Here is a 16,360-nt window from a genome sequence, read left to right on the forward strand (position 1 = left end):
GAGATTATTAGAGTTTTAAATATTACCCATGTGGTGGTATGAAGTGGAATATTACTGTGATCTTAATTTCCCTGATTCTTCATGAAATCAAGCAAGGTTTCGTTTATCTATTGGCCATTGGGATTTTCATTTTGGTGAACTGTCTGTTCAACTCTAGGAGTTAGTTGCATATTCTAAATAGGAGCCCTTGGTTGGTTCGATATGCCACAAATATCTTCTCCCACTCTGTGCATTTTCATTTCCTTAATGGTGCATTTTGATGAACAATTAAGTAAATGTTACTATAGTCAAATTTACAGGTTTTCTTTTTATCTTTATGTTTAGCGCTTCTTCATATCCTGTTTAAGAAATCTTTCCATACCCTGAGGTCATGAAGATAGTCTCCTATATTAACATTTAAATGCTTTATTGTTTTTCTTATCAAAAATAGGTCCATGATTTTTGGGGTAGATTTTTGTGTATGGTGTTAGGTGAAGGGAAAAGTTTCATTTTTTCCCAAATGTAGATACACTACATTTAATGACAAGACCACTCTCTCTCTACTACTACTTTACAGTACCTCCTTTGTCATAAATCAAGTGTCTAAATATATGTGGGTCTGTCCGTGCCTGGGTTCTCTTGCCTGTTCAGCTGATTCTTGCAGAATACTATAGCTTCTGCAACAACATAGATGATTCTTAAAAACATGTTGAGTCAAAATTGCTGCTGAGAAAACTACTGTGAATCTAACTACTACTTCTTTTAAGGTTGCAGTCTTTATAAATATTTTTCTCATTGTCTTTGGGTTTTTTTTTTTTTTTTAGCTTCATTCTGATGTGTCTATAAGTAGATTTCTTTATGCTATTTGGGAAGTGTTCTTGGATCTGTAAATAGATATCTTTTAATTGTTTAGAAAATTCTCAGCCGTTATCTGTTCAAATATTTCTTCTATCTCCTTTCTCCTTTTGTTCTGAGGCACCAATTATATATTTGTTATACCTTTTCACAGACTCCTCAATGCCTCTTGCCATCTCTTCTGCCTTTTCTATACTTTTGTCTCTTCCTGCTTTATTCTGGATAGTTTCTATATCCAGATATCTTGACCTATATCACAGTTCATTTATCCTCTCTTCAGCTGTGTCTAATATGAAATTAAACCCATCCATTGAATTTTTCTTCAAATCATCACTTGCCAACCATTGCATTTTTAATTTCATTTCTAAGTTCTAGATTTCTGTTTAATTCTTTTATAAGTATGCTGTGTCAGTTTTTACAGTTCCAATTTTTTATTTTTACCTTCCAAATTTTCAAATTTAGATTTTTATTTTCTTGAAGATAGCACACAAAGCTATTTTCCAGCATGTAGCTGAGAACCCCAGAATCTGGAATCCTCATGGAGCTGTTATTTTTTACCATTGTTTTGGCAGGTTCTTATTGCTAATTCTCCTCTTCTCATGTGCCAGGTTGTGGCGGTCAGGTTCATGTGTCAACTTGGCCAGGTGATGGTACTCAGGTGTCTGGTCAAGCAAGCACTGGCCTAACCATTACTGCAAGGACATTTGAGGCTGGTTGATTAAATCATCAGTCAATTGGCTGCAGCTGTGACTGATTACATCAACCAAGGGAGTGTCTTCCACAATGACAGAATGCAGTCAGCTGGATTTAACCCAGTCAGTTGAAGACTTTTAAGGGAGGGAAAGAGAGGACCTTCACTTCTTTTTTGGCTAACCAGCGAAGCATTTCCTGAGGAGTTCATTGAGCACCTTCATAGGAGTTGACAGTTCACTGCCTCCCCTATGGAATTTGGACTTGTGCATCCCTATAGTTGCGTGAGACTATTTTATAAAATCTTCTATTTACAGATACTTCTTGTTGGTTCTGTTTCCCTAGAGAACCCTAACGAATACACTGGTGTTTAAAAATTATTTGTAAAATAACTTCAGGCCTAAAATTATATTATCTTCCTCCAGAGATGGTTGCCATTTGCTTTTCAAGAACCTGGGGACATTAGAAATTGGGGATCCCCTTAATCCAATTTCGGTTTTGATATTTTCAGTATTTATAGTCACAAAATCGTATGCTCAATACCATGATAGAGAACTACTTGTGTTATGTGAGTCCACAGGAGAAGACTCTAACACTGCTTGGAGCAGGAAGGCTTTCCAGAAGGGGTGCTCTGAACATGTGACCTGATGAGACCTGACGGGCAAATACAAATTGACTTCTTCCCTCCTGGTCTGGTATAGCCTAGAAACACTTCTTAAAGAAAGCAAATGTGCTCAGAGTTACTGCAGAGGGAACAGAACAGTAGTGAGGTGGTGGGCTTGGAACGCAGATGTACTTTGCTTCACATTCCAGTTCCACCACTTATCAGCCACTCAACTTTGGCCAAGTTCCTTGGCTCCTTAATCTATAAATTGGGAGTAAGTATCATATACTTAATACAACTATGAGAATTAAATGAGGTATCACCCAAAAGCACATAGTAAAATGTCTGGCACATATAAGGGGTCAATAGATATTAGTTCCTTTCTTCCCTTTGTGCTTAAACCAGGTTTATTTTGGTAACAAAATCCATTCTTTTCCTATGTTAAAGGAGTGTATTTGGGAAACTGGGGTAGATCAGTTCCAAGGGGAGTAATCCTAAATTCTCTGTGAAAAGAGGATCCCTACACACAAAAGTAACTTGTTATCCCCCCCAAGGGCTTCACCCTGGGTCTGATAAACAGCACCCCCATAATTGTGTTTGATGAATGGCATATAGCTAATCACAACTTACATTGACGTGGCATGCTTTGCATCAATCCACTCACTTGATCCTTGTAACAATCCCACACACTAAATATGATTATCTCCATCTCAAGGTGAGCAAACTGAGCCACTGGACGGTGAAGTAAATGTACCCCCTGATCAGCACTAGACCACACGTCTTTTTTCATTGTGCCTCCCGGAAGGGGCCTTGCCCATGCAGCAGCAATACACCCAGAATGTTTCCCTACAACTTAAAATTCAAGTGTCCCATCCTTGAGTGATGACAAAGGCTTGGGGCTGTTTCACAGTAAAGGAGAAAGATGGTTGAGGGGGGTTTTCCTTTGACTAGGAGTGCTTTGGATGTGCACCCCAGGCACAGCCTTACTTGATTCCCCTTGGGCGAGATTGTGCAAGACAAGCAACTGCAGTGTTGGGACAGGGTGGTCTAGCCTGGGCAACCCTGCAAAACAAGGCTTTGTGGGATGGAAGTAAGGGCATTAGAGGCAACAACCCTATAATATGATAGCCTCCCTGCACTCCACAACCAATCCTGCAACTATCCTTTTAAAATATGGACATGCTAGGCCTACTTTGTCTCACTGCCAAATGTCAAGCCAATTTTCCCTTTGCTTTTTGGAATTGGTACCATCCAATTACTTCCCTCCCATCTGAGATCTGCTATAGAAAAGGAATGGGACAGGCACTTTTGTAGTACCCACCAACATTTAAAATGTACCCAGCCAATAGTTTTCCTTCTTGAATCTATCACAGAGAATCGCAGTGTAGATAAGGGCATTTGCCAAAATAGTCACTGCAGATTTGCTAGTCAAAATGAAAAACTGGAAACAGACCAAGTATGTCCATCAGTAGGGAATGGCTAAAAATTATAATATAGCTATACCACAGAATGCTATGCAATAGCTAAAAAGGGTCAGATAAATATATTTCTACTTGGCTAGGGTTCTAGTTTGCCAATGCTGCCAGAATGCAAAACACCAGAAATGGATTGGCTTTTATAAAAAGGGGTTTATTTGGTTACAAAGCTACAGCCTTAAGGTCATATAGTGTCCAAGGTAACACATCAACAATTGGGTACATTCACTGAAGGAAGGCCACTGGCATCCAGAAAACCTCTGTTAGCTGGGAAGGCATGTGGCTGGCATCTGCTGGCTTCCAGGTTGCATTTCAAAATGGCATTCTCCAAAATGTCTGCATCAGCTTCCAATGGCTGTCTTCAAAATATCTGTTTCATCTACAGCTCCTCTCTCAGCTTCTGTGGATTCTTCAAAGGGTCCCTCTTGGCTGTAGCAAGCTCACTCCTTCTATTTGATCTTATATAGTGCTCTAGTAAACTAGTCAAGGCCCATGCTGAATGGGCAGGGCCATACCTCCATGGAAATTATGTAATCACAGTTATCACCTACAGTTGGGAGGGGCACATCTCCATGGAAACAATCAAAGAATTACAATCCAATCAACACTGATATGACTGCCCACACAAGATTACATCAAAGATAATGGCATTTGGGGGGATATAATACATTCAAACCTGCACAGCTAGATTTCCAAAATACATTGTTGAATGGAAAAACTCTGGTTGTATAATGACATGTACAGAATAATGTCTTTTAGGTAATCTATGGCAAAGACAGCTGTGCTGATTTGAATCTGTTATGCATCCCATAATAAGCCATGTTCTTTAATGCAATCTTGTGGGGGCAGACCTATTGTGGGTAGCACATTTTGAATAGGATGTTTCCATGGGTATGCAACCCTCCCAACTGAGGGTGGGACCTTTGGATTTAGATTATTTCCATGGAGATGTGATCCCTACTCATTCAGGGTGGGTCTTGATTAGTTTACTGGAGACCTTAAGAGAGCAAAGAGCTGACACAGACACAGATGCTTGGAGATGCAGAAAGAAAGACATTTGGAGATGCTAAGCTAAAAGATAAAGCACAGAGTTTACCCTGGAGAAGCTAAGAGAGGACCCCCAGATGCTTAGAGAGAAACACCCTGGGAGAACAAGCAAGATGCACAGGAGCTGAGAGAGAGAAGCTAAGACAGACAGAAGGCCAGAGATATTTTGGAGAAAGCCATTTTGAAACCAGAACCCAGGAGCAGGCACCAGCCACATGCCTTCCCAGCTGACAGAGGTGTTCCAGAATGCCCTTGGCCTTTCTTCAGTGAAAGTATCCTCTTTTTGATGCCTTTGTTTGGACACTTTCATGGCCTTAGAACTATAAATTTGTAACCTGATAAATCCCGTTTATAAAAGCAAATCCATTCCTGGTGTTTTGTGTAATTGGCAGCTTTAGCAAACTGGAACAGTCCACAAAACAATACTCTTATTTTCTATGAGCACATATTTGTCATAGAAACAGGTCTTAAAGGATTGAAAGACCATGCACAAAATGGTAGCAGTGGATACCTATAATGAAAAGAAGTGGAGTTGAGGGGAGGGTGGTCAAAAGGGAATTAAACCTTATCTATAATATCCCTAATATAAGATTTCATTTGAAAACAGAACATATTTGCATTTCATATAATTAAAAATTAATTTTTAAACAGGTAGAAAGGAAATAGAAATACTGTGTTTGAGAGTGTGGTGAACCAAAATATTGTCCAAAAATATCTGTTACCCATTCTGGGGAGGACTGTTTCCCTGTCCCATCAATGTCAGGACTGTAAATCTGCCTGCTCTGGCCCAAGAAAGAGAAGAAGAAATGAAGAGCCAGTGTGTGGTTTGCCCTGTTCTTTCCAGCTTGGCCAGGAGACCAGAGATACCTCAGATAGAGGCTGCTCCACCAGCTTGGGTCCCAGAGTAGGCAAATCGGGAGCAGAGCTGCCACTGACCCAGGAGGGCTGTGTCACGTGAGTAAGAAAAAGACCTTAGTTATCCTAAGCCACTGAGACTGTGAGGTCATCTGTCATTGCAGCATAACCCAAACTATACTAGCCCAGGAAGTACAGGAGAAACAAGCAGTCCCTCTGGAGCAGGGGGTACAGTGGTTGAAGGTCTGGAGGGAGACAAGGTTTGGGATCAGAAAGACAGGGAGGTCCTGAGGAGGACACTGACAGGGAAGAGTGGCGAAGAGCTGCAGAGACGCACTGTGCCGTTTTCATCTTTGCCTTAAGACCTCATCCTTCACGGCCTACTGACCAAAGGAAGCAATTTGGATGCAATGAACAGTCTTCTAACAGATGGCCCTTGTCCTGAGCTACATGGCAGATCTTTTCAGGGCAATCCTGGGGATTTGCTGAGAAAACACTGGTGGAGTATCTGGGCTTAAATGTCCATGTGGGTGTCCATCTACCCCAGAGCAGTGTTAGCTGGAGACCTCAGCTGTGCATTCCTGGAGGGACCTATGGTTATTAATTCCAGAGTCATTCAGACTACGAAAATGCACCAAATAATGAAAACACTTGACTTTATCAACCTGACCCAGATCAGACAATGGTTGACTTGACACCTAGATGGAATGGAAGACTCAGATAAGGTCATGTGGCTCAACAGTGTCTCTTATGTTTATCTTTAAGTAAGAGGAGGAAAAAGAGGTACAGTTCGGGGCCAATGGGCCAGGGGACACAGCAGAAAGGAGTTGCTGTCAGACAGATCAGGTTTCAGTGCACAGTGCAAACTACTTAATCAGCTGGCCTTGAGTTTGCAGGAATGAGGAAAGAAACAGGTGCTGTTGTTAATCTCTCTGAGTCTTGTTTTCTCATCTGAAAAAATGGGTTTAAGAATTCCCACCTTGCAGGAGTCACATGAGGACACATGAGGTGGGAAATTTAAAGTGCCCCAAACAGTGCCTAGCACATAGTTGGCCCTCAATGAGCATTCATTCCTGTTCCTGCCATCTCTTTTCCATTCCCTGAGCCATGGGGGGTGGGGTTAAAGTGCTTGTATCTAGCCCATGATCTGCAGAAGGAAGCAGCCCCTGGAAGTGACCCCAGGAGAGACTCTCACAGCCCCTTAAGGCATGCTCTGCTCATGTCCACTGCACACTGTCCTTCTGTGACACACTACTGTGTCTCTCCCCCTACTTCCAAAAGCCACATTTCAGAAGAGGAATCTACAGGGCTCAGCTCAGAGACCTGTCTCAGAAGGGACCATGCTCCTCAGATTCCAATGCTCTCCAAAAGTGAGTGGCCACCAAAGTTTGTGTTTCCAGTGGTTGCTTCCCAGTGGAGCCATGTGCTGCTCAGCTGTGAATGGATCCAGAAGCCACTCAGTGGGATTCCTCTCTGTCCCAAATTTCAGGACAAATATTCAGCTGAAAGTAAGTTAAGGGACATTCACAGGGTTCTTTGTGCTGTAAACTTGGATCTTGACCTCTAAGTCTCTGGCCAGTAGGGAAGAGAACCTCTTTAATAACAGGTGGGGCCAATGGGGGAAACTAAGCTATCCCTGCCAAAGGAGTTTTCATTCCCAAAAGGCAGTTGGTGAACTTGCCTAATGATCCTTGACATCTCTTGGCTCCTTCCAAGTACCTTGACTCAGGGTTAAGTTTAGTTACTATACCCAAAGTATAGTAAGTTTTGATGTATACCCAACATCTAGCTACCCTTTCCTTCTTTGGGGGAAGCACTTCTCTCTCAATGCTCAGTCTGAACACCATGGAGCTGACTCCACTTTCCACTCCAAGGACAGCACAGGCCTTGGGCCTCGTCAGCCAAAGGGTTCCATTCCCCTGGTTGGACACACCACTCAGAATGCCAGTAGAGCCAGTGGGCTGCGATGAGATTTTTGCTAGAACTGCTGAGAATGAGGCATTATGGCTTTGACTCTGGAAGACTAAGTATAGAGATGCTCAGGGCCACCATATGGAGAGATGAAGGTGAAACCAACACAGAAGAGTGTAGAACAGAGAAAGAGAGAAGGCAGTCGATGGCACTGAGTTCCTGGATCACACCATGCCTGATTTATCCCTGGAATTCATAATTGCATAAGCCAATACATTCTTTCTCTGATTTAGACCCAAATGAAATGGCTCTGTATCTTAAACAGAAACAGTTCTCACTAATACGTCTTCTGTCCCTTTGAATTCTCCTGATAACCCAAAGGGCTGAGTTTGTTGATACTTCAATTTTCTTGGGTCTCTGACTCAAGACTCGGCTTCCCTCCTATTTCTCTCTTCTAATTCTTATAACATTTTTTCCAGGCTTTTGATTGGAAGCTCGGCTTTGACTCCAGAGTTCCCCTAATTGGGCAGCTCCAGGCTGTCTTCAGCTGCCACTAAGTTGTTGATCACTAAGGAAAATCCATCCATTCTGTGTTAATTCTTCCAACCCAAACAGTCAAGATCTGATCCTAGAAGCTGGAGCTCAGTAGGAAAAATGTCACTCTTCACCCAGAGGAGGAGGCTGAAGCCAGTTTCTATACTATCACCACCACCCACCACCAAGAACATCAGAACTCCATGAACTCCACCACTCTCTGAGTTAGACTGGAGATTTCACCTGATGCCCCTGTGTTATTCTTAGGTCCAGCCAACCAAGGCACTTCCATTGCACCCAGGCTGGATCAGTTCCCCTGGACAGTCTGAACTCTACCGTAGGGAGGCCATGAGTAACCACTACATGCTGATTCATTCTCACAAATGGCCAGTGAAGATTGTCAGCTCAAAATTTCCCAACAGTGGACAAGGACAGAGAGAGTCTCACCCTGAACTTGTCTTCTCTACTGCAGTCCCTTCAGACATCAGAAACATGGATTCTGTGAGTCTAGAACCTGGAACAACCTCCACACCCTCCCGAGCCCCACCCAGCATCACCTAAATCAGCAAGAGAGAGCACCAGATGATGGGGGACACGGATAATGGTGAAATCCAACTCCTAGTAGCTCCAGCAGGAAGGAAAGATGGTCACAAGCCCTTTAAAAACTTCACTACCACATTCATAATTCTTGTTGAACAGGGGAAGTACAAGAAATCCATGTCAATGGTGTTGAGCACTCCATGAAAACCATCTTCCATATGGTACCAGGTCACTGGCACTTTCAGGTCCTCTAGCCTCTTCTTGTACAACAGTGAATGGTCTCGGAGAAGATCATACTCGCAGCTCACAATGCAGGCTTCTGGGAGCTGAGATATCACGTCATCTTCTGCAATCAGGGGCGAGTTCTTCACATCCAGAATGATGCTTGTTTCCAAATAGGCATCTTCATTTAGGGGTTCAGGGGGCATCTGCTGGTAACCTCTCTTCTTAAACCTCTCTGGGATATTTTCTGAGCCCACCCACTTTCCATACTTTGCCCAGACTTTGGCTGGCAAATGGGCACCCTTCATGATGGTGCTTTTCCAAGACGGGTTGATACCCAGGTAAAGATGCCAACAGTAGAAGTCAAAATTCCGACTGAGCAGGGGCACCTTCCTGTTCTGATGATAGGAAGGGAGCTGGAAAGTCAGGCTTTGGAGAGCAGCGTAAATCAGAATGTGAGCACGAATCTTGGGGAGATCTGGACTGTTCAAAAGTTTTTGACAAATGACAGCTGCCGCTGTACCTCCCACGCTGTCACCACAGATCACCACCCTGGCTGGATCCACCCCATATGTATTCAGAGACTTCAGAAAGTGGACCGTGGCCACCAAGCAGTCCCTTAATGGAAATGGAAACTTATATTCGGGCAACTTGCGGTACCTAAAGAAGAATCAAGGGACACTGTACACTCACCATGCCAGCACAGCCAAAAAAATATCTACATCTAGTATCCTTTAATGCAAATTTCTTCCACTAATTTCCCTTTCTGAAACCTGAGCAGGTGAGGTCAGATGGGAGGCTTAAATGAGATAAGAGACAAAGTCCTCAGTGCCTGGCATTTAAGAGGAACTCAGCAAGTGGGAGCTGGGACTTCCATGGTCCCGATGCCCTATTGGGAACCAGCCATGAACACAAGAACCCTGTCGCCCAGCCATATTGGTCAACAACTTACATATTGCCAACACAAGCCCTGTCTTTCTAATTAATGCTGCCATGTCCACAGGTTTTGTGGGAGGGTTGCTGCATGCAGGTAATATGCAGTGCTCCTCCAAACCAGGCACCTCCACTCTAACCCATTGTTGCCACAGAGGAAGGCCAGCCTGAATTGCTAGACCTGCTGATTTGGCACGAGATTCCAGAAATCTGGATTTCATGAGAAATTTCACAATGTTTTGATACTGGCCCACAAATTTAAAAATAAACAAATAAACACTCTTTGGGACGTAGGAGCCTTCTGCCAGCTGTCTCCATTCTGAGAAGGCCTGATCCAAGTTACCCTGGAGTCGTGCTGGGACAAGCATTTGCTTTCAACTCCAAAACTGTGTCTAGTTCCATAAAATAACTTTCTTGCAGAGATGTTCCCATCTAGTCTATGGATATGTCTTTGTCCAGCACAACAGAACAGTAAGGGGTACGAGTGTGAACAATGAGGGCAAGATTCTCATCCTTTGGCAAAAATGGCTTTGGAGCAGAGCATCGCAAAATGAGTTTCTCCAAGTCTCTTTCCAGTATCCAGGGCTCACTCATTAGAAAGCCCAGTGACAAATTCCCATGGAGATATTGGCAACCAATAATATTTCTTATTGGCATGGCATTTAAATGAAACTCCAGGAATTGCTTAAGCAGGAGGAACTGGCCTTGTGTGCCAAGGCAGCCGGCAGCAGAGTGGAGGAAGAGGCTACACTGCCAGCACTGACCACTGCTCGCTGCACATCCCACACACCTTCAGGGAGGCCTGGGAGGAGCCGCCAACCCTTCTCCCAGGTTCCAGGTTGGGTAGGTGACCCTCAGAATCAGGTTGGAGAGAGCAGTTTTTATTTTCTTGCTGCCTTTAGTGGTCTTCAATCATGGTGGCCCTTCCTCCCGGTGGTACTTAGGAATGGTGTTGGCAGTGTTTGGACACTGTCCCAGTTACCATGATGGAATTTAGTGGAGAGAGATGCTCCACGTTTAGAATGTGCAGGGCTCTTTGGAACAAAGGAGAATTATTGCACCCAAAAGCACTTCCCTTGAAAAATTCTGCACCTGATCTGCTGAACAAAGACCACCTCCCACACAGCTTCCAGATGATTCTATGCACAAAGCACCCCTGCTTGAACATACCCAAGGGGGTGCACCAGGAGAAGTTCCTCATTCTCTGCCTCTCCCTGTCCCTCTTTCTGCCTTCCCCTCTACACCCTGTCCAGTGGCTCCCCACAGACCATTCCTCCAGCTCAGTGCCTGGCTTCCTGATGCCTGTAAACCCTTTCTCATTGCCCCCCCTACTCACCCAATGGCCAGGACCACCGAGTCACTCTCCTTGGACAAATGACAGCATATGCCATGGTGGGTATCTAGAAAATAAAAGGGTTTTAATGTTCACTGTGAAAGCTAGTGGGCTTCCTCTGCTGGCCTCTGTCAGCTGCTCCCTTCTCACCGACAGTCACGAGGGAGCACTTGAGTCAAGGCCAACTAGGGTTAGCAAATTTGTATCTAGCTGTGGAGCCAATTTCCTCTTGGCCTTCTCATTTTTCCTCCTCAGTGGCACTGTTTGAACAAATTTCTATAAGATGCCACCCACCCATCCCAATCAATTCTTCAATGCATGAAAAACACCCAAACAGCTGTTTGTTGGTTCAGCATGTGCTTAAGGGTGAGGGCTCTGGAGTCAAATCCCAGGTCTTCTTTTTATCTTGAGCTAAAGTAGTGCACTGAGTGTGCACTCTCTGAGGCTTGATTTCCTCTTCTTTAAAATGGGGATACCTCCCAGGGCTGCTCTGAGGATTAAATGAGGTCACACACCTAAAGGACTTCCAAACTTGCTAGCACATGCTGACTGAGCTCTTAATAAATATTGGTCATTGTTATCATTTTATCGTACAGCCCAAACTAAACCCACTGAGCCATTAAATCCCTCACTCTCAAAGCCTACTATAATGAGACCCAAGCCTTCCACAGATTGGGCAGCACTGCTGAAGTCAAACAAGTTTTTGGGGTGGTTTTGTTTGTTTGTTTGTTTGTTTGCCTTAATTTGTGGGCAAGAAATTAAGATAATAGAATCTTCTCAGTTTTGAGTTTTCCTCTCATTAATTTTCCTCAAATCCTTGGTCCTCCTGTTTGCTTGAACCAGCATTCGTCTCAGACAATCCCTGCTGTGAAACACAATGACAGTGCTCAGTATGTTCAATTGCAAAACCCTTACTTCCAACTAGGTAGCCGTGATGGTTGCACAAACGCTTGCAATCAAGGCCTCTTTAAAATGGCTCAATGTAAACTTTTAAATGGTTAATTTTATGTTATGTGGATTTCACCTCAGTAAATACATAGAGCCTTCCTTCCAGAAGGAGACCAGTGGATTTCCCATATTTGCCACCTGAATGGGCTGAGACCCGACGGCTGCCGTGTGCCCTGGTGCTAGGTGCAGCTTCCAGCCCGGGGGAGGTGGTGGGAGCCCCTCCCGTTCACCCGCCTGGCCCAGGGGCGGGTGAGGGGCGCTTACTCAGACTCCCCACGACCCCCCCACCGCCGTGGATGAACACGACGCCCGTCCTGCGGCGCGGGGAGGCGGCCCGCGGCCGGTACAGCCTCACGGGGACGGTTCCGAAGCGCAGGTCGCTGACCACGAGGTCCGGCTCCTTCCGCAGCGGCAGCAAGTCGTGCACGAAACGGACGAATCTGGGCCAGGAACAGATTCCCAGTTTCTCAAAAATCGAGCCCTGTTGGAGAGAGAAGAGGGCGCGCTGCCACGGCGGTTCCAGCCCGGCCATCTCCCAGCCTGGGGCCCTGCACCGGACTCCTGTGCGCCCCACAGGCCGGAACGACACCGGCGGTGCCCGCATCACGCCTGGAATAAACCCGCTCGGGCCCCCACCCCACCCCTTACCCCGCAGCCACCTCTGCGGGTTCCTGCACCTGCAACCTCCCCACCCCCACCGCGTCTTCCAGCGGCCCCTGCGCCCTCCTCAGGCCTGGCTCAGCCGCCCCTTCCAGGACACCCGAGCCCAAGGCCACTCCCGGTGTTTGTTACTATTTTTTAGATGTGCCACTGGCATTGTGGTTATGGTTTGAAGGGGGAGAAGGGAATTCTTATCTTTTAGAGAAACCTATGAACTATTTTTAGGTAAAAATAATAGGATGTCCAATATTTCTTCATAATAAAACAGACATGAGGGAGGTTTATACCCAACAGAATTGAAAGCAGGGACTTGAGCAACTGTTTGCACACAGATGCTCGCAGCAGCATTGTCCACAGTAGCCAAGAGATGGAAGCAACCCGAGTGTCCACTAATAGATGAACAGATCAACAAATTGTGGTCTATCCATAGGATGGGATATTGTTCAGCCATAAAAAGGAGCCAAGTTGTGATACAGCCTACAACACGGATGAGCCTTGAAGACATTACGATGCATGAAATAAGACAGAGACAAAAAAGACAAATAACATATTGATTTCACTTATATGAAATATCTAGAATAAGCAAATAGATGATATATTACCAGGGTGGGGAGAGGTGAGGTAGAATAGAGAGCTATTGCTTGATGGGTGCAGAGTTTTGCTTTGGCGTGATGGAGGGGTTTTGGTAATGGATGGTGGTGATGGTAGCACAGCTTTGTAATGAATTGTAGACTTGAAAGTGGACAATATGGGAAATTTTGAGCTGTAAATTTGTTACCACAATCAAAAGTTTAAAACAAAACAAGAATGTGGGGAAGGGTGGGGTACAGATGGAAAGGGACTGGTCAGGAGTCGATAACCGTTGATAGTGGGTGGGGGTTCATGGGGCTTCTTTATGCTGTTCTCTCCCCTCTGGCATAGCTCTGACATTTCACATAATAAAAAATAGAAATAGCTAAATAAATAAAGTGGACTTTCCCTCCAGTCACTCTCTTTCTAGTGGTTTCTAAGCTGCTTCTGGGCCACGATCACTCTGGTTCTTAGTGAAGCCTGTGGACTTTGTCTCAAAATGTTTTTAACATAAAATAAAATACATGGGATTACAAGGAAGGCAATTTTATTTGAATCTAGTAATCAAAACACCAAATTAAATGTGATATAATAGTATATGTGCTTCGTTAACACATTAAATAGTAGGATCTAGCAACCAGTCTAATAACGATCATGATTTCAAATAAGTATACATGATTTTTCCCAAACTCTGCAACAACTGCAATGTTCTGTGACAATATCCAGGATTCCTCTCAGTGAGAAAGTCACAAGGTCTGCTATTATGACTGCAGTTTGTTGCCTTCGTTCATATTGGTAGAGATTAGAGAAAATGGGGTAATTTTTGCCCCATTTCAAATTCATGGACCTCTGAAATTCTAACATGCTGGAGGGTGGGTTCAGGGGACCCCAGGTCAAGAAGCCCTGTTCTATCCCACTGCCGTTTTTCACTTTCTTCCCAGCACCTGTCACTTTGGGAAGCTGTTGGTTTGTAGTTTGCTTGCTGAACTGCTATCTCCCCATCTCCACCCCCCAAGACACTATAAGCTTTGGAGGGCTGGCCTGCCTGGGACTTCATCTCTCTCGTCATTAATCTCAAAGTCTAGAACTGGGACATGACACATGGGAGTCACATAACACATCTTTGTAGGAAAAAAAAAAAGCAAATCAAATACTCTGGGCCAAAAATTGTTCCAAGCACTCTGCTTAACTCAACTCACTGAATCCTCACAGAGTAATGTGAAGTAGGGACAGTTGTAAAAGAGATGAGGGAACTGAGCCACTGTACTTGGCATCTGGGATGATAGACTGTGAGTCAAGGCCAGAAAAACCACAGGGTCAAAGCGTGGCATCTGTAAAAACCATCCCCGGAGATAAGAGGCGTTTGGCCCCGGGTTCTCCGTCAAAGGTTCTTATGAGAACAGGCACTTGCAATCACTTTTCATTATGTAAGAAAGTTAAGGAAAATATTTTCTGTATTCTATTTCTGTCAGCTCTCTGGAAAAGTACAGCAAATTCCTATTGGTCACATCAACCCAGTTCCCACCATGATATATTTACTTGTATTTTACTAAATTACACACACCAGGAATAACTGGTAGCATCTGCCTATATTGCATAAACAGCTTTCTGTATCTTGAAAACAAACAAAAGATATTTTAAAAACATTCGGTAGTTTCCTTCATCTGTCCCAATTTACTAATTTGCTGTGTTTCTGGATATCGTTGTTCTCTACTCTAAGAAAAATTCATTCTTATCTGTTAACTTTTTTTTCCCCTCTTAATCAGGAAAGTGAATCATTCTTCAAATTTTGTGGGTATCACTCCCCATCCAGCTGGAGAAACTCAGGGAGAGGTCAAGAAGCCCTGGTTGGAGAATGTGCTACCAGGGTGAATTCAAGGTAGAAGCCTCTAGTGTGTGTTTTTCCCCAACCTCGTCCTTAACCCCCCAGCAGAAAGGGACAGTAAAGTACACAACTCACCCATGTGACAGTCATTAGGAAAAGGCAATCGAGGACCCGTAGTTTCATGGGGTGGCCGATGGCAGCAGGGATGTCCACAGTGAGAAAATGCTTGCAGATGACCCAGACCCCGATGCCCCAGACAAAAACCCAGGCTGCTGCAAGGAGGCTCAGAACGAGGTTAACCATGCTGCTTCTACCCTAGAAGAGGCCGAGAGGGAGCCAGACTCAGCAGAGCACTTCTGGGATGCCGTTTGCAGCCGGCAGACTTTATAGATTGCACCATGCCCTCTGTACCTCCTCCCCATCTCCCACAGACAGTGGCCCAGCCAGGTGAATCACAGACCCAGGTGAGGGATGAGGTTCTGGGTGGAGGAGAAAGTGACTCATGCAAACTGTCCACAGTGGAAAGGAGAGCTCAAAAGTTCCTGCTTCAATCCTGGAAATGGCCTTGGGAAAGCCTTCGTGGGCATCACAAACAGTATCCCCCCACTTGCCCTCTGACATCATCACTCACCCCCTAGTACCTCTTCTGCCACCCTGGCCTCCTTGCTGTCTCTTAGCCTACTGAGGGTGCACTGAGGACCCTGCACCACATTCTTCCCCCAGACGTCTGTGGGCTCCATACCTCCCTTCCCGCTCAAATGTCCCTGGCCACCTTATTTTAAATTGTCAACCACCACCCCCCACCAGCCCTTCCTTCTTCCTTTTTTCTCTGTGGCCCTTGTCGTCATCTGCGATAAAACATACTTTGCTTGTTCTTGCAGCATCTGTAGAACGAATGCTGTGCAAGGACAGACGTTTTTGTTTTGTTCCCTGCTTTGTCCCCAGAGCCTAGATCAGGGTTTGGTATTTAATGGGTGCTCAGCAAATATCTACTGAGTGAAGGAATGAATAAACCAGCTTTATCCTCTGCACTGCAAAAGACAGAAAAGTAAGTCCACCTGGCTTTCCAGGTTTGATCATCTTACAGTTTGCAAGCTGTTCTGACACAGAAGTCCCACATCTGTGGAAACAAGAATGATGCCTGCCTCGTATTCTGCTGTAACTCAGTGACTGGTCTCTATAATGACATTGCCTGCCACCCTCCCCGCCTCCCGACTTTAGAGTTAGAGAGCAGTGGTTCTCAAACAGGGGCCATTTTACCCCCAGGAGACATCTAGCAATGTCTGGAGGCATGACTGATTGTCACACTGGGGGCGGGGAGTGAGTGGACAATAGGGATGCTGCAAAACATCCTGCAATGCACAGGACAGTCCCCCCAC

General features: G+C 44.9%; 1 protein-coding gene across 1 annotated transcript; it reads right to left on the reverse strand.

Moving 5' to 3' along the window:
* Positions 1 to 8,597: 8,597 nt before the first annotated feature.
* On the reverse strand, positions 8,598 to 15,284 carry AADACL3 (arylacetamide deacetylase like 3). The gene is made up of 4 exons (XM_037818722.1): positions 15,117 to 15,284; positions 12,191 to 12,407; positions 10,982 to 11,045; positions 8,598 to 9,372 (listed from the first exon to the last, which is right to left on the reverse strand). The coding sequence occupies exons 1-4, from the start codon at positions 15,282 to 15,284 to the stop codon at positions 8,598 to 8,600; spliced, it is 1,224 nt and encodes a 407-aa protein (XP_037674650.1).
* Positions 15,285 to 16,360: the final 1,076 nt, after the last annotated feature.

Source organism: Choloepus didactylus, chromosome 2 (assembly GCF_015220235.1).
Source record: "Choloepus didactylus isolate mChoDid1 chromosome 2, mChoDid1.pri, whole genome shotgun sequence".
Lineage (NCBI taxonomy): Eukaryota > Metazoa > Chordata > Mammalia > Pilosa > Megalonychidae > Choloepus > Choloepus didactylus.

Excerpts from the sequence above, each read along its gene's own strand:
- AADACL3 (XM_037818722.1), bottom strand. The coding sequence starts at position 15,284 with ATGGTTAACCTCGTTCTGAGCCTCCTTGCAGCAGCCTGGGTTTTTGTC. Across the intron at positions 11,046-12,190 it reads GGGGGTCGTGGGGAGTCTGA|ATACCCACCATGGCATATGC; the intron begins GTAAGCGCCCCT and ends TTTATTTTCTAG. Across the intron at positions 9,373-10,981 it reads TCGGTGGTCCTGGCCATTGG|GTACCGCAAGTTGCCCGAAT; the intron begins GTGAGTAGGGGG and ends ATTCTTCTTTAG.